The sequence below is a fragment of the Dendropsophus ebraccatus genome, chromosome 1, assembly GCF_027789765.1.
Source record: "Dendropsophus ebraccatus isolate aDenEbr1 chromosome 1, aDenEbr1.pat, whole genome shotgun sequence".
Taxonomy (NCBI): domain Eukaryota; kingdom Metazoa; phylum Chordata; class Amphibia; order Anura; family Hylidae; genus Dendropsophus; species Dendropsophus ebraccatus.
The window spans coordinates 209,586,989-209,609,421 of NC_091454.1; the positions used below are offsets into that span (position 1 = coordinate 209,586,989).

General features: G+C 45.4%; 1 protein-coding gene across 4 annotated transcripts in view; it reads right to left on the reverse strand.

Moving 5' to 3' along the window:
• The window catches only part of LOC138794076 (cytokine receptor common subunit beta-like), a 39,596-nt gene that overhangs the window by 14,853 nt on the left and 2,310 nt on the right, over positions 1–22,433 (reverse strand). For 2 of the 4 annotated variants that reach the window (XM_069972961.1, XM_069972876.1), the window contains exons 2-5: positions 8,218–8,329; positions 4,906–5,041; positions 2,763–2,920; positions 1,403–1,535 (exon numbers count right to left, since the gene is read on the reverse strand). In XM_069972961.1, coding sequence (XP_069829062.1) covers positions 1,403–1,535; positions 2,763–2,920; positions 4,906–5,041; positions 8,218–8,317 — 527 coding nt within the window. In that variant the 5' untranslated portion in view covers positions 8,318–8,329. Of the gene's footprint in view, positions 1–1,402; positions 1,536–2,762; positions 2,921–4,905; positions 5,042–6,834; positions 6,910–8,217; positions 8,330–21,369; positions 21,516–22,433 lie in introns of those variants that run through there. The other 2 variants (XM_069972930.1, XM_069973007.1) reach the window with 2 other exon arrangements.

Sequence of the window (22,433 nt, forward strand, 5' to 3'; positions counted from 1 at the left end):
GTACACACACACACACACACAAACAGACATGACAGAGCTATGTACACACACACTAGGGCTCCTCATCACACACTATAGCAGCCTCCTCAGTGTATACAGGGCTCCTCATCACACACTATGGCTGCCTCCTCAGTGTATACAGGGCTCCTCATCACACACTATGGCTGCCCCCTCAGTGTATACAGGGCTCCTCATCACACACTATGGCAGCCTCCTCAGTGTATACAGGGCTCCTCATCACACACTATAGCAGCCTCCTCAGTGTATACAGGGCTCCTCATCACACACTATGGCAGCCTCCTCAGTGTATACAGGGCTCCTCATCACACACTATAGCAGCCTCCTCAGTGTATACAGGGCTCCTCATCACACTATGGCAGCCTCCTCAGTGTATACAGGGCTCCTCATCACACACTATGGCTGCCCCCTCAGTGTATACAGGGCTCCTCATCACACACCATGGCTGCCCCCTCAGTGTATACATGCCATTGTGTGGTGTGTACAGCTGCAGTCATTCTTTATGTACAGGAAGCACAGCGCTCACCTTTCCCCCCCAGCTAAGAGCAGCATTCCCGGGTTACAGCCCTTCTCCTCTCCTCAGTGCTGGTGATTGTGTCCTGTACCAGCGGCACCACAGCTCTCACCTGCCTGTTCCCGGAGGGCCGTGTCTCCTGCAGCACTTCCTGTGTGTCTGCCCTCCCCCGTGCAGCTACTGTCTCTCCCACCTTCTGTCTGTGCCTCCTCCTCGGTCCCAGTTCTCCCTCTCTCCGTGCTTCGGGGGGGGGCGCCCCGGGGGGGGGGCGCCCCGGCAGACAGGCAGCACATCTAAATTCCATTTCTAAGTTAGATGTGCAGTGCAGCTCTCTGTCTGCCAGAGCGCCCCCTAGCTGCCCGGGAGTGAGGCGCCCTGTGCAAGTGCACAGCTCGCACACCCCAAAGGCTGGCCCTGGACAGCACCCAGGGACGGAGCAACTTCAGCTGGCCTGCCAAATAGTATAGGTACATATCCGGGAGGGTGTAGCCTCCTGCATCTTTATATATATATATACAACGTATATATTTAGCATAAATCACCGCCATTGTTGAATAGCGGCCGCACAGAACATGTCAGGTCACACAATGGAGCGCGCGGCTCCGGCCGCATGCTCCATTGTGTGCAGCGGTGACTTGGGATGCGCCTGCACACAAATTCACCAGAAATGATGATCATCTGGCCGGTGCTGCAGTACCAGCCGGGATGATCTTCAGTAACATGGCCTTCATGTGAACATGGCCTAATACTGCAATGTTGGCTACGTCAGACTGATCCCTAAAGAGGATGACTTGCAGGAAATGACAGGAAATGGTTGAGATTAAACAGGAAATGTTATCACTGTAGTACATGGGATGGTTTTGAACTTACTTTCTAGAGTCATTCCAGTAATACAGCGTGAAGTCTACAGAGTCGGCGACCTCTTGCCTCACCTCCCAGGAACAATGTATCATTCCATCACCAGACGCTTGACAGTGTAAGTTTTTGGGTTTAGCTTCATCTCCTATGTAGATATGGAGAATAACAGATAAGAAGAGCAATGATGGTGTTCCAGATGTCCAACTTCCCTGGCTGACCACAAATCACCCAACCATGTCCTCCTCCTGAAGAGACCAATACTGTGTGTAGTCCACTGTATGAAAATAAACATGATTGTGTGCTGGTTTTGTGTATGAATATGTGTTTTCTAATAAATGCTTTGACTTTAGTGACATGTAACACAAGGTGTAAAATATATATAATTTCTTATGTAAATTATGTAATATTATGTATTATTTTTACATTTGGTGGTAGCAATATGGGGCAACACCCCCCTGCCCCTAGTGGCTGTGTTGGGAACTGTAGGGTTACTCAAGCCCTGGTCTCAGCAGCGTTACTAAAGGGTGGAAATACTGAGCCTCCCCTATCTATTCTAATGACTGAGCCTCCCCTGATATCTACATGTATGTTAGCATTACAATAGACATTACAGTTAGGGAAGCTGTCTGTGTCTGTAGCGCTCTAGACGCAGCACATTGTAGCAGAGCAAGTGGAAATAACTGTCAATCACTGCTCACTCCGGTACATTGTGCTTTGGCTGCAGTGTTACTGACACAGACCGACAAAGTCTGTCTATTCTGTTGTCTGTTCTAATGTATGCATGTATGTAATATAGCTGTGCCAGGAACAGGGCTTGAGCAGCCCTGCAGTTCCTTACTCTGCAGCAGAGGGGCCATGTTGCTTTTAATTGCTGCAAGTTAATTTACAAAAATAAATTACAATTACTACTAAAGAATTGTAAAAAAAAAAAAAACTAAATATTTGTCAGAATACCCCTTTTAACTCTATATGGACTGACATGCATACAGCCATGTGCATATGGCCTTAGGTATTAGTAGGCAGCTGGGGGCAAACCAATGGGCTGAATGATGTGTTGCTGTCATTGTGAATGATCACATTTTCTTGTAAAATATAAAATAAAGATATAACGGTATAAATGGGTGATGAGGATGCATTCCCCATGATACTGACTATGTGCTGTCATCAGTCGTGTGATAATACGTCACTATCTAATAGGGGGTGATGGAAGCTCGGAGATGTCTGCTTAGTACTGATAATGAATATACAAAGTCAGGAGAAAAAATTGGGTGTGTGCAGAAAACGATGTAGTTCACTAGGAGCAAAGTATCTGTAAAAGTTTTCAGTAATAATAAAGTAATACTTTGTAATCCTTTGTAGCCCTTATACAAACCTTCATTAGACATATTCAGGCGAGTCTCCAGACTTCTGTCAGGTAGGAATATTAAATGTTTTGTCCCATAAAGAACATCCCCAGAAAAATTCCTGTGACACGTCCAGTTTAGGTGAGTTGGTGTAAGCTTGACTGGTCCCATCTTCTCGCACATAGGGCTGCAAATATAAAAAGTAAAGGTGGAATAGAGAAATGTAATCCCTGAATACTCTACACACTGCAATACAGAAAATCCTGACATATCTAGACAGGCTGGATAAAGACAGCGCAGGTCACATGTTGGAATCAAACATCTTCATCTACAGAACTGACGTCTGAGTGCTGTCACCAATCCAGGACTTTGGTTTTCTAATAGTGGACACTTGAGGTTTTTGCCTCCTGTAGAGTCTTATGTAGATTCTTTGCTGTTACTGCTGTTACACATGGCTTCTTCCTCACCTCTTTTAGGATTGCTCATTCTTTTGGAGGGACTAAAAGGGGTTATCCAGCACTACAAAAACATGGCCACTTTTTCCCCTCTCTTGTCTCCAGATTGGGTGGGGTTTGAAATTCAGTTCCATTGAAGTAAATGGAGCTTAATTGCAAACCGCACCTGACCTGGAGACAAGAGAGGGGGGGAAAGTGGCCATGTTTTTGTAGCCCTGGATAACCCCTTTAACAAGACACCATGTCCTAGAGTAAGTATTACCAGTCCAGAATTCTTACCATTTGTAGACAATTTGTGTACCCCGGTCTTTAGCAATGCTCTTGTAACCTATTCCAGTTTACAATCTTATCTCCTTACTTAAAGGGGAACTATCAGCAGATTAGACGAATCTACGCACGGGGCACCGAGGAGGAAGGATTGTCTATTACCTTCCTCCTTATTGCTATTCCCATGCTGTTAGCAGTATAATCCTCTGGAGCACTGTTGGGAGCACTGCCCCCCCATCGCAGAAGCCAGCCCCCTCCTTTTAATGATAATCAATGGAGCGGACGGGCCAGAACAGCGCTCTGTGGCGGGGCAGGGCTCCTAATGGTGCCTAACGATTGTGAAAAAATAGATCCCGGCAGGACTACCCTGTTAATACAGTCATTAACACAGAGCTGTATTTCTTCTCTGCACAGTGGATGTTTACTCAATGTGCCCCATAACAGACACTAGGTTTGCCAATAAGTGTGACTTAAGTGTGAAACCAGTAGACAGAGGAGACAATAGCAGCTCCCTATGGAATGACCTCTTCACAGGTCACAGAGCACGCTCAGTAATGTTTCACATTATTCTCAAGGGTATAGGGCCTGTCTATTGTTGTCTATGTCCATGAGGCTTTAAGGTCTACATTCCCTTTAAGGCCTACAGTCTATTAGATGCCACAATATGATCCCTATGCAGGACAATAAGGCAATGAGGTACACTGACCTGGTCCTGTCTAGGGATCCCATTCTAGTTTCTTATGTGTTGTAGGGCTGAAGACACAGCAGATCCCATCATCACTGGCACTGAGCCAAGTGTTGGTCACACTGATTGGGGGGCAATAATGCATTCTTGCATTTGGGCACTAATATCCATTATTGCTCAGTGATGTGCACTATGTGCTGAATGTGATCCCTAACTGAGGGTACTAAAGAGGCACTGATACTAAGTGGAGGCACAATTACTGTATGTAGGACATCAACTGGCACTAATATAGGGATATACATTTAAAGTATTTGGGTGCACTATTACTGTGACAGGAATTAAGGGGGCAACAGTGCTATGGTATAATCCAGATTGGGTACCTGGACTGAGCAGGACACAAACTCAGACTCTACTACTATAGGGGGATCTAAGGAGACACTATTTCTGGGAGACACTATTACTATGTGGTGCAGCAAAATCTACAAAGTCAAGACATAGCTGGGGAAAAAATATGGTAGTCTAGTCCAGAAAGGCCAGGAAAGGAAAATAAATGACTTTGATAAGTGAAGATGTCACTTATGAGTCACTGAATGTAACTGCACTGTAATCACTTCAGCTCTATATTAATATCAGTTCTATAGCGGGATTGTACTCTATGTGGTGCCAGTGTAATAAACATTCTACATTCATCTCCGGGGTAATGTCTTCTCCATCATACTTTGGAATTATTATTGACAACATAAAGTAGAGAAGGACATGACTTACATTCTGGCTCGTTCCTTTATTTCCATCAGACTCATGTTTAGAAACTTTCTGGAAATCCGGCTTTCCGACCATGAGCAGGTTACAATGTTTTCTGAATACTCCAGGACACAGTTCAGACTCTCCTTTAGCTTGGATCCTGGGTAGAAAATAATGGGTAGGAACAGCATATAAAATCTGTATACAGTATATGGCTATGTTCACACAACGTTTTTTCAGTTCCGTTTAAAACTATGTCCGTCATTTTGAGTCTAAAATAACGGACGTCATTTAGCAGCCTGGCCTTCCCTGGTGTTTGTACATTATTCTAGTTTGGGGTTACTAATTGGCCTTTGGGTGCGGCTTAATTGAAAAGTCCATTGAATTTAATAGTAAAAACGGAGAAAGAACGCTGACAGAAAAAACTGTGTGAACTACTAATAAAAAATGTCAGCTGTTTGCAAAAGACGTGCGAAAAGAATGATCATGTTCATTATTTTGACGTCCGTGGTAAAAACGCCCTTTATTCAATACATTGTGCGCATTGGGCGTCTGTCTTTCCATTGACTTCAATGTATTGCCATTGCAGTCAGTTAAATCGCGGCAAAAACGGACGTTATTTTAAACATCAAAATCGTCCGCCTTCTCTCTATTTTTGTTGTTGTGTGAACATAGCCTATGGTTTTCTCAGCACAGACATTGATATAGTATTGCAGGGATATAATATCAATATTCGATCAATGACAGAAAAGAAAGTATTAGTGAAGAGGTGGCAGCCACATCTATGCACTGAAGCCTAAGGAAGGCCAATGGTTCATCTGCTACATGAGAAGACACCAGTAATATAAATGTTATAGGGTATAGGGCCTATAATAATACAGACCACAAAGTAAGAAGTAGTGAAGAAGTGCCATGAGGGCATAGTTACTTAAGAGTTTCAAACAGGAAACCTTCAGACACAGATAAGACATAAGATATAGTTAGGATGTCATTTTTTTGCACTTTTAACACACAAGGGGTTGAGTTGTCTAAGATTAGAAATGAAGATCTGCTGGGGTGTTTTAAAAAAAACCTGTGATGGGCCCGTCCCTATGGTTGGGTCTGATATGCATCTTCATCTTCATCCATATTAACAGAGCTGCAACACCAGACACAGAGGACTAAAATGACTTGTGATGCCCTCCCATGCCAAAAGAAAGGTTCCCTTGTTGCGCCAATGTGCTATTGTTTCATGTAGGCGTCTTGTAACTTGGAGCTTCAATTGTTCATGTCGACTGGTTTATGTTCCTAATACCCAAAGTTTAGTGGCCATTGGCTTTGTACTCTTGTTTTTCTGGTACGGTTGTTTTAAAGTTGCCTCTAAAGGTTCCCATGGACTATAATTTTGTCTACCGTACCTGCTGCTTGTGGTGGGTTCGGCCATCAATGTAAAAGTGTATGGGCCTCTCCCAACACTCCACTGACAGATGTCGGTGGAGATGAGGGTCAAACAAGATGGAAATTCACCCTTTTCTTCTTGGAGAAATAGTAGTATGGCTTTTGTTTGCCCTTCCCCTCCCCAAGGAGAACACATAAACACTCAGCCATGCCGAACGTTCCTATGTATGGGGAGGACAGGTGAGATAATTGTTTGCTGAAGTATATGGCAGCCTTATTGATTTAGGCTGATCATATGGACCTTAAATAGGTTGTCCGGGTTTATAAGATAGATGGCCTATCGACAAGATAGGCCATCTGGTGATGTGGGTGACTGTTACTGCTCAGCTCCTATTGAACTGAATGCATGCTGAGCTGCAGTAACCTTTGCCACCACTTTACAGTTGACGGTGCTGGACTTCCGGCACCATTCTGGCTCGGTGACAACTCCTTGACACTTTCATCGTGATCTAAAACCGATTGTTCTTGAATTCATTTCACCATAAATAGCTTTTATCATATATAGTCACAACTTACTTTGTGATGGACAACTGAGAGTGAGATGAGCCAGTGTTCTCTAGTAAGGTATAGACCATGGACCTCTTTAGTTCATGTCCAACAATCTCAGTAACATTATTTTTTAAATGGTTGTGTGTAGAGATGAGCGAGCCGAGACGCCCAAACCAACATTCCCTCTGAACCTTTTGGAAAGTTCAAACAGGTTCGGGAAGAGCGGACGCACATCTGAAAAAAAAAAAAGTTATTTTCACCTGTCTGTGCTCCCCCTGTGTCTTCTTGTAGATCTCTGGTCCCCTCCTGTCGTTTTCCTGGGTGAGAGCCCGCTCAGACAATCACAGGCTGACTGGAACAGGACAGCACCGCGGCTTGCGATTGGTTGAGCGGGCTATCACTCTAGAAATAAGAGAGATAGCCTGCTCAGCCAATCACAGGCTGCGCTGCTTTCCCATCCCAGTCACACCATGATTAGCTTAGCAGGCCTTCACCGGAGAAGACAAGGGGACCGGATCGGGGAAGAGGGACCCCGGTGGAGCGCGGACATGTAAAAATAATGGGCAGCTTGTAAAGTTTGATTTGGCATGAACCAAAACTTTAAAGATTGGCAAACCTGCCGAAATGAACTTTTGACAAGTTCCCTTATCTCTAGCTGCGTGTAATTAGGTTTTAGGCTTTTTTTTTATTATTATACTGTTATTTTGTGCTTTTATTGTGTTTGTCACACCAAATCACAGGAAAATGCTGTTTTATCAATGAAGAAAAAAACCTTAATATGTGTCTTAACTGCTGCCAAGTAAATGTGCTTTTAGATTATGACTGTACATATGCTGGGATGTGGTTTTACACACCTAAATATCTGACTTTTTCTCCTTTGTGGTTATTATAGAAGTGCAATTAGTTGTTTTGTGTAGACATAGTTGAAAGTCCCCACCAAACCCGTTCCTAAGATCTTTACAGATCAGTCTGAGGTCTCTTTTGGGGACTTTGCTGGTAGAACAAGCGAGTCATAGTCTCATATTTAGTGTTAAATAAATATATATATATATATATATATATATATATATATATATATATAGGGTTAAAAATATATATATTGAAGCCCCTGTGCACCCATGCAAAACCCGTAATGAGCCCCAACATAAGCTCCTTCTCCTTTAAGTGTGCAAGTTGTTTTTTAGTCAAAATGTCCCCCTAAGGCATTATGGCCATTTATTGTGAAGGCTTTTATCCCATGCACTGGTCTACAGAAAGCCTTGGCTATTGGGTTTTCCGGCCACTACAAGGGATGGTGGCAGGCTTCCATCTTACAGATACTGTTATCTTCAAACAAACAACACATTCTGTTCACAAGACGCCTTCATAGTTTATAAAATAAAATTTAAAAAAAACAGGAAATCTTCAAACCTTGATTTTTTGGAAGTGTGGATAAAAAGAAACAGGTGAAACACCACAAGGTGAGGCTTTTCTTCATATTCTCTGAAGATTTACGGATTGCATTAAACATGAAGTCTGAGATCTGCAATACATTAGATATTAATAAGTGTTAGAATGAAACCTGTGGAAGAAAATGTGATGTTCCAATAAACACTACGTGTATACGTGCATTTTACATACATTAGTTTTGCTCTATGTCTAGAAATTGTCTGGACCACTTGTGGTTAATGTTTTTTCTGCCTGGATGGTCTGATAGTCTATAAGGTCCACTGCTTGTATACAGCTTTGTTCTAAATGCCCTAAATGTCCTTTTTTTTCCAGTTAACTAAAAAAAAAAAAAAAAAATTGCAGTCATGTTCTTGGGAAAAATGTCATTATATTCCTAGGGTTTCAACAATAGCGGTCACAGGCAATGTCAGTATAGAAACTCCTTGCAAAAAGGGCAGAACTCCCACCGATAGATACCCATGTTCTCGGCAAGCATTGCTGCCCACATTGGTGGCTCCATGTAATGCAGACAGACAACACAGGGTCCACGGTGACATCATCTGCCTTTCCACCATCTTTCACCTCCTAGTATGTCCTACTACATTCTCTTACCCGTAACTAGAAAGTAACATCTAGAACACCATCAGATGAGAGGAACGGACATTCCCTGGATGCACCTCCAGGATGGTGTGTTCGGTAATTTGTTCTAAAACCCATAAGTCTTTAACCTGTATACTCCTGTCTATATAGCAATGTGTTTTTCATGTATTTCAAAATCTTAGATTTTTTTTTATAATAATAAATGTACTAATAGATAGTTGATTGTTTGATTTTAAAGTTTTTCTAAAGTAACTCCCCAAGGACTCTTCTGATGAACTATGTCATGCTGGATTGCAGGTTGGGAAAGGTAAAGCCAGAAGTCCTCCACCTTCTACAACCAAACAAAAAGGTCGGTATATGAGGACAAGATTGATCCTAGGCCAGGTATCCCCATCTTTTTAATTTGCCCTAAGACCAGAGATGGGGAACCTTGGGCCCTCCGGCTGTTGCAAAACTACAACTTTCATCATGCCTGGTAAATAGAGATGAGCGAACCGGGTTCGGGTTCGAGTCCATCCAAAACCGATCGTTCGGCATTTAATAAGCGGTGGCTGCTGAACTTGGATAAAGCTCTAAGGTTGTCTGTAAAACATGGATACAGCCAATGACTATATCCATGTTTTCCACATAGCCTTAGGGCTTTATCCAACTTCAGCAGCCACCGCTAATCGAATGCCGAAAGTTCGGGTTCGGATGGACTCGAGCATGCTCAAGGTTCGCTCATCACTACTGGTAAGCCTTCGGCCTTTGGCTGTCCAGGCATGAAGGGAATTGTAGTTTTGCAGCAGTTGGAGGGCCGAAGGTTTCCCATCCCTGCCCTAAGACTTTAATTAATATGCAAGAATGGTCTATTCTCAGACAACACCTTCTTCTGGTCAACGAGCAGTGTCAACCAGCCTTACATGTCATATACCCACACAGTGTAATGGGTGCCGGAATTGGTTTACTTGTGGAAGCCCTGGTGTTGTCTTTACCATGCATGCATTGTGACCAATACTCTTAAGGCAATATTACAAGTGGTGATTATCGTTTAAAGATTCGCTATAACCATCAAGGTCGTTAAATGGTCGCTAATCGTTCCTCCGGACAACCCACACAACATGTTTTATTGGCGAACAACTTATTACATGAAGAGATATGCGAACAATCGGCGAACTACCATTTTGACATGTTGAAAGGCAAAAATTTACGATTTTTTATTCATCGCTCATTTTTGATGGTTATAGTGGATTTTTAAACGATAAAATTCATAGGTTAGTGCAAAGGTGTTTTACTGTTTGGTATTCTCAGAGACTATTCTGACTTGTTTCCTGACCACATCCGTCTGCCACCTACCATCTCCTGTCTGTGAGAAAACTCTGCCTACCCTGACTTGGGCCTGTCTGTATATGCTTTCCATCTTCTGCTTGGGAGATTCTACTCTTCTGCTGTTGATAAAGGATGGCAACTACAGGGTGAAGTGGCAACATGGCAAACTCCTGCTGCCAAGTTCAGATCTTTGTATAGGATTGAAGGACACTCATGACTATCCACAGGATAGGCGATAATTGTCTGATCAATTGTCTGTGTGACAATGGGAGTCAAGCACTGTACTCTGCCATCTTCGCAAAGCCCATAGAATGTGCCATGTCTGACCACTGCACTATCCAGACAGGGGGACACCTCCATTCTTGTGATCACAGAGCATTAAAGAGGCTGTCCGGCAACTAAAATCTTTTTTTATGCTTGATTCTTGACTTACAAGGGGCTGGGACTATATTGCGATCTTTGCATGTTGCCAATGTTGTGGCAATATTGTGTGCCCATTGGTCACTGTATACTGACCCACGCCTTCAAACAGGGAAAAAGGTATCAGGCTGTGTCGGCATGCTCCCTCGGATATGGACATGCAAACACCTTTCTAATTGTTAAGGCAACACTCATCCTAATAGATATATGATGAGTATCCTCTGCGGGAAAAACTCTTTGATGGGTGAATAACTGATAATCCATGGGTCAATTATCGACAAGGAGCATTGCTAGAAACGCTCATTTGAACGATAATCGGCCTGTGAAAAAGTGTCAGCGATCAGCTGTGGAGCGGGAAAATGTCCACTTGTTGGCCGATCGCATCTTTTGCGAGGTAAAATTTATCGCTATTGGCTGCGCATGTCTCTGGCCAATAGCAATATATTTATCTAGCCACACAAAAGATACATTGCTCGTTCATATGGCCCGGGCACTCGATTCGTTGTACTACATGAAGGCATGGCAAACGAGTTCTAGCTGATCGGCGCTCATCTGCGTCTGCAGGCGGCCAAAGATTTATGTGTCTAAAAGGACCCTTAGAATCCACATCTACGATTACCCCTAATGGTGCGTTTACATGGAGCGATTATCGTTCGAATTTTCAAGATAACGATCGCATTTGAATGATAATCGGCTCGTGTAAACACAGTGAACGATCAAGCGACGAATGAGAAATTGTTCATTGTGATCTTTCAACATGTTCTGCTAAAAATTTGCAGATCGCTTCATCTAAACAGTCTTTCACATATTCATCCTAACGTGTGAGATGGGCTTAAGCAATCTTAAAACGATTGCAAAAACAATTTTTTCTAACGATTTATCGTCTAAACGCTGATCGTTTTGTTGCTTCACAATGGTTAAACGATCAATTGGGCGTATTATCGCTCCATGTAAATGGACCATAAGCCAAACCAATTGCAATTCAAAGGGTCCACATTTGTCCAGACAGGCGTTATGTCAATTCATCCTATTATCCTATCTGCGTATACAATGTCAGGCCAGGTTCAGACAACATAAGACACCGGCCTTTCGGTGTCGGTGAAGTTAATCCCGGCCGGTACTGCAGTTCCAGCCGAATAAACTTAATTTCTTTAAAATTGGGATGCGGGCATATTCCGGCGTGCCCACATTCCAATTACCCATAGCACACAATGTAAAGTGCGTCAGGAGCCACACTTTACATTGTCTCCACAGTCAGTTTTGTAGCCTCAACCTGCAAGTAGTGTGCACTGGATCAACACAATTTAGAAGTGCCTGTCCTAGTGACAAAATCCAGTGTCGGAGACAAAATGGAAAATCCCTAACAGGGAAAGTAGCCCAAAAAAAATATTATTTCAGCTATGTCCGAGAGTTCAGTCATCGCTCTCATTACAGCTGAACCAAGATAAACTTATAATTCTTCGCCTCTATCTGCTCTTATAATTCCTATAAACATACAGTTTCCTAAGAGAATCCATTACCCGGCAAACCACATAGTTATGGGGCAATGTATTCCAGGCATTACATATTATGATAACCAGAACCTTATTGAGCATTCAGTTATTATAAGGAAATATAAAGGAACAAGAAACAATGACTTTTCCAGGAAGAGTTTGTCTGGATCTTACTATCCTCTTCAGTCCAATCCAAACAAATCCTTGATATTAATGGACGCCAGAGTATCTATAAGGTCCTAACCAGTGGCGGATTAAATGTACCCTGGGCCCCGGGCTGTCCACCCAACCTGGGCCCCCCCCCCAGTCAATTCGCCCACATTATAATCTGCTACTGCGCCCCCCCCCCCCCCACTGTCCCCAATAAACACTGCCTGCCTCCCCTCCCTGCTGGCCCCAATAAACATAATGTTTGGTCCCTTGCTGCTACCCCCAGTAAGCATTGCCCCCCCCCACCTCCACTGCCCCCAATAAACATATTGCCACTTCACCTGGTCCCCTGATGTCCCCCCCCCCCCCCCCCCCCCAAGGTCACAGCAGCACAGAGGATGTCAGGAGGGGAGGGTGCTGATCTTATAGGAGAGGTCCGAGCAGCACAGAGGATGTCAGGAGAGGAGGGTGCTGATCTATAGGGGAGGTCCCAGCAGCACAGAGGATGTCAGGAGAGGAGGGTGCTAATCCTATAGGAGATAGTCCCCCTTTATAGATGGTCTCCCTCTTCCCCCCCCCCCTTATAGATGGTCCCCCTCTTTCCCCCTTTATAGATGGTCCCCCTCTTTCCCCCCTTATAGCTGGTCCCCCTCTTCCCTCTCCCCCCTTATAGCTGGTCCTCCTTTCCCCCCTTATAGATGGTCCCGCTCTCCCCCCTCCCTTATAGATGGTCCCCCTCTCCCCCTTCCCTTTATAGCTGGTCCCCCTCTTCCCTCTCCCCCCTTATAGCTGGTCCTCCTTTCCCCCCTTATAGATGGTCCCGCTCTCCCCCCTCCCTTATAGATGGTCCCGCTCTCCCCCCTCCCTTATAGATGGTCCCCCTCTCCCCCCTCCCTTTATAGCTGGTCCCCCTCTTTCCCCCCCCTTATAGCTGGTCCTCCTCTCCGTCCTTATAGATGGTCCCCCTCTTTCCCCCCCTTATTGATGGTCCCCCTCTTTCCCCCCCTTATAGGTGGTCCCCCTCTTTCCCCCCCTTATAGCTGGTCCCCTTCTTTCCCCCCTTATAGATGGTCCCCCTCTTTCCCCCCTTATAGATGGTCCCCCCTCTTTCCCTCTTTATAGCTGGTCCCCCTCTTTCCCCCCTTATAGATGGTCCCCCCTCTTTCCTCCCTTATAGCTGGTCCCCCTCTTCCCTCTCCCCCCTTATAGCTGGTCCTCCTTTCCCCCCTTATAGCTGGTCCTCCTCTTCCCTTTCCCCCCTTATAGCTGGTCCCCCTCTTTCCCCCCTTATAGATGGTCCCCTTCTTTCCCCCCTTATAGATGGTCCCCCCTCTTTCCCTCTTTATAGCTGGTCCCCCTCTTTCCCCCCTTATAGATGGTCCCCCTCTTCCCTCTCCCCCCTTATAGATGGTCCCCCTCTTTCCCCCCTTATAGATGGTCCCCCTCTTTCCCCCCTTATAGCTGGTCCCCCTCTTCCCTCTCCCCCCCTTATAGCTGGTCCCCCTCTTTCCCCCCTTATAGATGGTCCCCCTCTTTCCCCCCTTATAGATGGTCCCCCTCTTTCCCCCCTTATAGATGGTCCCCCTCTTTCCCCCCTTATAGCTGGTCCCCCTCTTCCCTCTCCCCCCCTTATAGCTGGTCCCCCTCTTTCCCCCCTTATAGATGGTCCCCCTCTTTCCCCCCTTATAGATGGTCCCCCTCTTTCCCCCCTTATAGATGGTCCCCCTCTTTCCCCCCTTATAGCTGGTCCCCCTCTTCCCTCTCCCCCCCTTATAGCTGGTCCCCCTCTTTCCCCCCTTATAGCTGGTCCCCCTCTTTCCCCCCTTATAGCTGGTCCCCCTCTTTCCCCCCTTATAGATGGTCCCCCTCTTTCCCCCCTTATAGATGGTCCCCCTCTTTCCCCCCTTATAGATGGTCCCCCTCTTTCCCCCCTTATAGATGGTCCCCCTCTTTCCCCCCTTATAGATGGTCCCCCTCTTTCCCCCCTTATAGATGGTCCCCCTCTCTCCCCTTATAGATGGTCCTCCTTTCCCCCCCTTATAGCTGGTCCTCCTTTCCCCCCTTATAGCTGGTCCCCCTCTCCCCCCCCCCTCTCCCCCCTCCCTTTATAGAAGCCCCCCCAGTTAGTAAATAACACAAAAATAACAAAATATAACTCACCTACCCTGCGTTCCCCCGTCGATCCTCTCTCCGTCTGATGCGCGGCTGCCGGGGGTGTCCGGTCCTCTCCCCGGCAGCGCGCGCATCACACAGCCCTTAGTGCCGCCTGGGCCCTGACTTCCGGTACGTGCGCTCCCAGTACCGGAAGTCAGGGCCCCAGGCGGCACTAGGAGCTGTGTGATGCGCGCGCTGCCGGGGAGAGGACGGGACACCCCCGGCAGCCGCGCATCAGACGGAGGCAGCCGGAGACTCTTGTGACCGCAAGCGAAACAATGCTTGCGGTCACAAGAGCCTGCAGTGGCGGGGGGAAGGGGGCCTCCCGGGCGGCATTATAATGTGGGCGGCAAGGCATGGGCCCCCCCGGAGCCTCGGGCCCCGGGCGGCCGCCCAAACCGCCTACATTATAATCCGCCATTGGTCCTAACAGCCAGGGATGGTTTTATAGAAAAAGGGCCCTTAACCAAGAAGTAAAATAGTGCCCCCACACCCACAAAGGCAGTGGTTCTCACATAATGGTGTCAATAGAATACCGCCTTACTGTATACTGCTTACATAATACCTATAAGGAGTGCCAGAATGATTTCTACACAATAATACCACCATACACATCTAAATAATACAGGGTGGTTTTAGTTTACTCCTGAGCCTTGTGGGGCCACTAGTGAACAGGGATGGTTGACCATTGCCCAGTTTACCAAACTGACACTACTAATAGTACAATATGGAGAATACACTGTGTATAGAGGAAAGACAAAGAATAGCGGTATAAGCTCCCACGTTAGTTAGCACTGAAGCAGGTGTAGACTTTTGCCTGGTTTACGACTGGTAAACCTTCATAAATAAGGTGCGGGCTGAGGTCACATGTCCTCCCCGCTTCATCCCCCCATCAGGGGAGTGGGGGATACAGCAGGCATGCGCCAAGGAAAAGCTGTGACTATGACCCTTTTTTGTGTGTACACCAGGGGCACAAAATAATAAATCCCCCCGCATCTATGTACTTTTCTTATGGATGCTTATTTAGTCCACCAGGTGGCAGTACAGATACTCGGTACTGCAGTACATTGACTCACACTGACATTACGTTGGCTATTTCAAAGAAGATAATTTCCCAGAACAAAACTCGTAAGATTTCATGCTATAAAAGGAAAACTGCTCACATACTGCTTCCCAGTAATGCTTCTTGGGCATTAAATGACAGTTTCATTGGAAAAGAATTTTAACGTTTGCATCATCATTCGGTCCTATGGGTTTTCCAATAAAATCAGAACTATAGAAATAAACACATTTTATGCCATTTTTGGTCACGTTTTATGTAAACGACCTTTACTAATAAGCCATGTTCCCTGTGGATGGTGAAGTATTTATATAGCTGTGTTGTCTGTACTGGACGTACCCGTAAATTAGAATTGTAGATGACTGAAAACCACAAAATGTATGTATGGGAGCCCAATTCCCCTTGGACTGGAGGAATAGACTTTGCTCTGGAACGTGTGGCTACCCATGCCTGAGATATTGCTATAAGTCCATGGGATACTGAGTTGGCCTTAAAGGGGAGGTCTCATGTCAGATATTGGTGGCATATTGCTAGAAAATGCCACCAGAGTCCAATCCAACTGGTGGGCATCCAGCTGCAAACATTGTCATTAATAAATAGTCAAGGTCTAGTCATTAACATTGGCATGAATGTCATTGTCCACACTACTTGTGTGGATCCAGTTGTGAACATTGTTTTGAATGACTGGTGGAGGGTCAGGGCTGGTTGAGGTCTAACTTTAAATATTGAATAGCAAAAGAAAACAGCACTCTACTGGGGGGTTGGTGGTGCTTGTGGCAGGGTAACCCCAATGATATTTAAGAAAAGATACTGGCACTCACTGATAACGTTTTCTGAAATTTATTTACATTTCTATAGTGGGAGGATAACAACAAGGATGCAATTTGGCACAGTGGCCTTACTCACTACGTCGAAATGCATCCATCTTGTTATTCTCATGCTATCAGAATGTAAATAAATTGCAGAAAACTTTACTGGTGAGTGCCGGGATCTCCCACTATAAGAATGTAAATAAATTGCAGAAAACTTTACTGGTGAGTGCCGGGATCTCCCACTATAAGAATGTAAATAAATTGCAGAAAACTTTACTGGTGAGTGCCGGGATCTCCCACTATAAGAATGTAAATAAATTGCAGAAAACTTTACTGGTGAGTGCCGGGATCTCCCACGATAAGAATGTAAATAAATTGCAGAAAACTTTACTGGTGAGTGCCGAGATCTCTTCTGTAACTGAGAACATTGTCATGAATAACTGGTGGAGCTCCAGCTAGAAACATTGTTGTGAATGACTAGTGAGAGTTCAACTGTGAACAATGCCAGTAATGACTGATGGAGGTCCAGATGTTAACACTTTCATGAATGACTAGTAGGGGTCCAACCGTGAACATTGTCAGTCACAATAGATACAGCCATGATCAGTTCTGATCATAAATTTACTGTAAACAGTTCTTAGCCACAATCTTACAGTGTAAACAGTCAACCACAACAATGTCATAATTTCCCATTTAATATATTAGGCTTCTAATGAAAACCATAGAGTAATATTCTACGGAAGAGACGTAGAACTTTTAATAGCTAATTTAATTATACTTTTTCAGTCTCCTTAGAGGACTATTATAGGCAATGATACGATTGCTTATATAGATCAGGGTAATGTATATACATTACACTAATTAGATCAGCGCTCTGCTGGTAATGTCTGCCACAATCAGACTATACTGGCAGATCAGCCAGGAACGGCCACAAGGCCCTGATAATCGATGCCGATCAGGCCGCTGATCTACCAAGGATGCAGATAAAACGGGTTAGATTCCACTATTGCTCAAACCATCTAAACAGTTAACTCAACCAATAAAATAAATGTACATCATGGGTCAGAAAGATGTTAAGGGGGTTATCCCAACAACTTGATGACAACTTATCACCTATGAAATGATTGGACCCCCACTGTCACAAAAAAGGGTTATCCCTAGGTCCCTCCCCGCCATATAAAAAAAGGATACTGATAAGGACTCTGCATATGGCTGTAACGCCTGGAGTAGTGGATCCACTGGACCGGCACCAGCGATGGCACAAACCTCACCAGGGAGCGGAGTCTAAGGGGCCGCTGGTTTTCACCAGAGCCCGCCGCAAAGCGGGATGGACTTGCTGCGGCAGACGACCCCCAGGTCGCTACCCCTGGCTTGGTTGCTGGTGACGGCAGGCGAGGCGTGGCAGGAGCAGGTACTGACAGTGGTGTGTAGGCGTACCGCATGTGACAGGCTGGACACAGGAACAGCAGTGAGACGGGAAGCAGGAACCAGGGACTAGGAGTAGGGACCAGGTAGCGGACAGGAATCAGGAACAAGGACTAGGGACCAGGTAGCGGACAGGAATCAGGAACAACAGGGAGCTGGGCCAAACGCTATGGGAAGCATGTAGAGGCTCCAACACGAGGGACAGGGCATGCTGGGATTTATAGGGAGTGATTGGGTGCAACTACCAATTAGGGACGGACTGGCCCTTTAAATCTGAGACAGCCGGCGCGCGCGCGCCCTAGGAGGCGGGGACGCGCGCGCCGGCCGGCACAGCGACAGACAGGAACGTGGAGAGGTGAGGTGCCCCCCGGGGCCGAAGTAACAGCAGCGCCGGGTCCCTGACTATGGACACCGGCTGCTGCATGGGGCAGGAGGCGGTCGCAGCGGCCCGGAACGCGGGACGCCGCCGCGGCCGTGACAATGGCAGATGCTTAAGGCTCTATTACACCAAGCGATTATTGTCTGTATTAGGCAGATTATCGGCGGTTATGACCGACAATTGCTTGGTGTAATAGGTAATGTTAAAAGACAATAATCATGCACGATGTTGGCTAATTTTTGTCTTTCAACAGGCTAAATTAAAGCTACTAAAATTAAAAATCGTCCAAGCAGCCCCTCCTGCTGCTCTCGGTCCCCTCCCCCACTCCCCTCCCCCGGCACCGCTCCTTCACACTTGCTGTCGGTGTTCGGTGCGTGTATTAGCACGACTAGTAGTCGGGGAACAAGAAGCAAATGAGCGCTGACCTGACAGGTCGGCGGTCACTTGCTCCTTAATGTTGGGCCATGTAAAAGGACCCTTAGGGTACGAAGCTGTAGAGAGTAACATATGGTTCCATACTACAAAGACATTGGCACTCTGTGGCCTAAAAAGTCCTATATAATGGGGTGAGATCCATATGGTATTATTGGAGGCATCCAATGCTTACTGTATGGTGACTCCTTACATCACAGAGGTTATATAAAGCCTAATTACACTCATTTACATGAGGCCAGACAGTCACAATAGCAATTATTTTTCTTATAGAATGACTTACCCCTCTAAAGGTGACGGTGAATTTTTTGGAGTTTTTTAGGGCTTCTCCTACTGAACTGAGGTGATGGAACCGATAGGATTCATGTCCATGCCCGCGTGACGCACCTGGTCCAATGGTGCTCCAGCTTATTGTTTCCCTGACATCTGACTGAGAACAATGCTGTCCTGTTTTCTGAATCATAAAAGGCTTCCTACATTTGATTATAAAATATTATTTTGCATTTCCCTGCTGTATCTGTCGTGACTGAAGAAGAAGCCAGGGTATTAATGGATGAATTGTGACTCCTTCTGACAACTCCATTCCTTTGAGGTCATATGGACAGTCTTTAGGTGCTTCAGCAGGTTAGTGTCGGTCTGACACAGTCACCCTTCCCTTACTGAACGCAGAATTTACTAATATGATATCTCGGAATATAATTTATCTTCTCAGTGTCGGACTGGGGTATCTGGGGCCCACCAGAGGAAATTATCCTGGGGGCCCACCAATGAAGAACCAGTGAGAAATGACATGTCAGTCAGTGTTACTGCAGGTTCTGAGCTGGGGGCCCACCGGAGGACCCTCCCATCCCCCGGTGGGCCAGCCCAGCACTGTATCTTCTACTTTCCACCACAAAATACCTACTGACGGAATCTAACGTTCACACTGTAATTGGACAATGAGTGTGGACCTGCCATGCTGCCTTTGGGCCTACCAAGAGTCTAAGAAGAAGAGTCTAAGAACCCTCTAGATGTTTACCGCTTATACAACTCAAGGATGCTGAAGTTGAACTTAGCTGGTAAAAGGCCCCTGCTCGCTTCCCAAGGTAGATACCAGTATGGGTAGCGGTTGGTGCACAGGAGCAGAGACATTGGTGCAAGGCACCAAAGTCAGGCAGGTCTAAGTCTACAGAAGGGTTGTGTAGACTTAGAAGGAGTGATGAGGAAGGTGGCATAGGGTTAAGAAAAAGAGACAGAAGTCAAGCATGAATTAAAAGGGTACTCCAGCAAAAAAAAAAAGTTTTTCAAATCATCTGGTGTCAGAAAGTGCCAGAGATTTGTAATTTACTTCTATTAAAAAATCTCTAATCTTCTACTTATCAGCTACTGTATGTCCAGCAGGAAGTGGTGTTTTATTTCCAGTCTGACACAGTGCTCTCTTCTGCCACCTCTGTCCATGTCAGGAACTGTCCATAGCAGTAGCAAATCCCCATAGGAAACCTCTCCAAACCAATTCCTGCAGGACATACAGCAGCTGATAAGTTGTTTTTTTTTGCTGGAGTACACAGGATAACAGGAAAACTATGCAGGGACCTTATTTATGGCAAGAACCACAATATTGTTCTGGCAACTCGTGAAACTTTCTTCCATAGCTGGTGCAGTGCCAGGATTGTAGGGTGACAGGTTTTAACTAGCAGAACAGAAGGACCATGGTGGTGATGAGAGAAGAGAGAGGGACAGACCAAGAGCGGAAGGTGACAGTGAGTAAGGGTCCTATTAGACAAAGCGGTTTTTAGATTGTTTATCGTTAATTGAAATCGGTCACCTTATTACACAGAATGATAGTCGTTAGTAACGATCGTTTACTCCATCTGATCCCAGCAGAAGAAGGAACGACGTGCAATTATGCTGCGTTTACACAGAGCGATAATTCGCCCAATCGATCGTTTAACGATTTTGAAGCAACAATTTAGTTTTTATAAAGATCAGCATTTAGACGAATAAATCGTTAGAAAATTCGTAAGAAAATCGTTATTGCGATCGTTTTTAAGATCGCTTAAGCCCATCTTTCACATAGGGTGAATCTTTGAAAGACGAAGCGATCTGCGAATTTTTAGCGAACAACGAACGATGATTTGAGAACACGTTGAAAGATCAAAATGAACGATTTCTCGCTCGTCGCTTGCTCTTTTGCTGTGTTTTCACAGAACGATTATTGCTCAAATGCGATCGTTATTGCGAAAATTCGAACGATAATCGTTCTGTGTAAACACAGCATTAGACTGAACAATTAGTGGACGATTAACAAATATTTTAGGGTCAGACCTAAATGAACAATCAACGACAAACGCACAATTTATCGGTCGTTGCCTGCCAGCTGATCTCTGGGCCTTTTGCAGATGGCAGTCATTGGGAATGAACGTTCCTACAAACAGTCACACGACCAACATTTGCCCAGTTTCAGGCTATGTTCACACAATGTATCAGACCGGCCGTTCCGTGATGATCCAGCCGGCCACAGAGCTCTGATGCGGATGCATCAGCACGCGCCCACATCAGAGCTTTCCATAGCACACAGTGAAGCGAGCGGCCGAAACCGCTCGCTTCACTGTGTGAACTGACAGGGCTTTCTGTGGCCGGAATTCACTAAATTCCAGCCGCAGAAAACTGACATTTATTGACACACAAAACTGTCAGTTATTTGCGGCCCCGTAAGGGATCCCGGCTGGAGCGTATACGATGTGTATACGCTCTGGTTGGGATCCCATATCAGATAAGGTTATGTTGTGCTCCACAAAAAGTACGGCCGTTCTTGCCGATGGCAACAACGGCCGTACTTTTACGTAGTGTGAACATAGCCTAAAAGTGGTTTTGCTCTAAAAAGGCCAGTGGCTTATAGGAGACGCTGGGATGATCAGTTACCTCATGACGATACGAGTTAGTGAGAAATGCTTGTCTCGGTCTGTAGTCAGAAGAGAAGTTTTGTTATTGTAATTCTGCAGCCACTTCCTCCTCTCGATGACGCGGTGATGCGATCAGATATCACTTTTAGTTCCCATTTGTACATGTAAAATTAATACAGGGAAATCCATCATAATACCTATAGTGACTCATAGTTTACTCAGCAATGTGTTTTATCTTAGACTATAAGGCACAATAAACTCATAAGTGATACCAAAGCATTCAAAACTACATTTTCTATATCACAATTTTCTTTATGTCCGGCAAAATTTTTTATTAAAGTATTGTATTGACCTCCAAAAGTTATACAAATCACCAATATACACTTATTATGGGAAATGCTTATAAAGTGCTTTTTTCCCTGCACTTACTACTGCATCAAGGCTTCACTTCCTGGATAACATGGTGATGTCACTTCCTGGAAAAAATGGTGATGTCACTTCCTGGATAACATGGTGATGTCACTTCCTGGATAACATGGTGATGTCACGACCCGACTCCCAGAGCTATGCGGCTGTGGCTGCTGGAGAGGATGATGGCAGGGGGACACTGAGGGACACAGGGCACTGGAGGGACACTGAGCATCCCCCTGCCATCATCCTCTCCAGCAGCTGACACCCCGCACGGAAGTGAAGCCTTGATGCAGTAGTAGACTAAGCGATCTGCGAATTTTTAGCGAACAACGAACGATGATTTGAGAACACGTTGAAAGATCAAAATGAACGATTTCTCGCTCGTCGCTTGCTCTTTTGCTGTGTTTTCACAGAACGATTATTGCTCAAATGCAATCGTTATTGCGAAAATTCGAACAATAATCGTTCTGTATAAACATACGCCCCCGGACCGTGACTACATACGCCCACCTTGACTACATACGCCCACCTTGACTACTTACCAAAAATTTACATACAGCGCGTGACCTGAACAAAGTAAGAATACTGTCTAATTGAGGGGGGCACAGAGGTTACAGGGGCATATTTGGGAAGTGTGCTGGGTGATCTACCAGCACGTATCCTTAGCTTTAC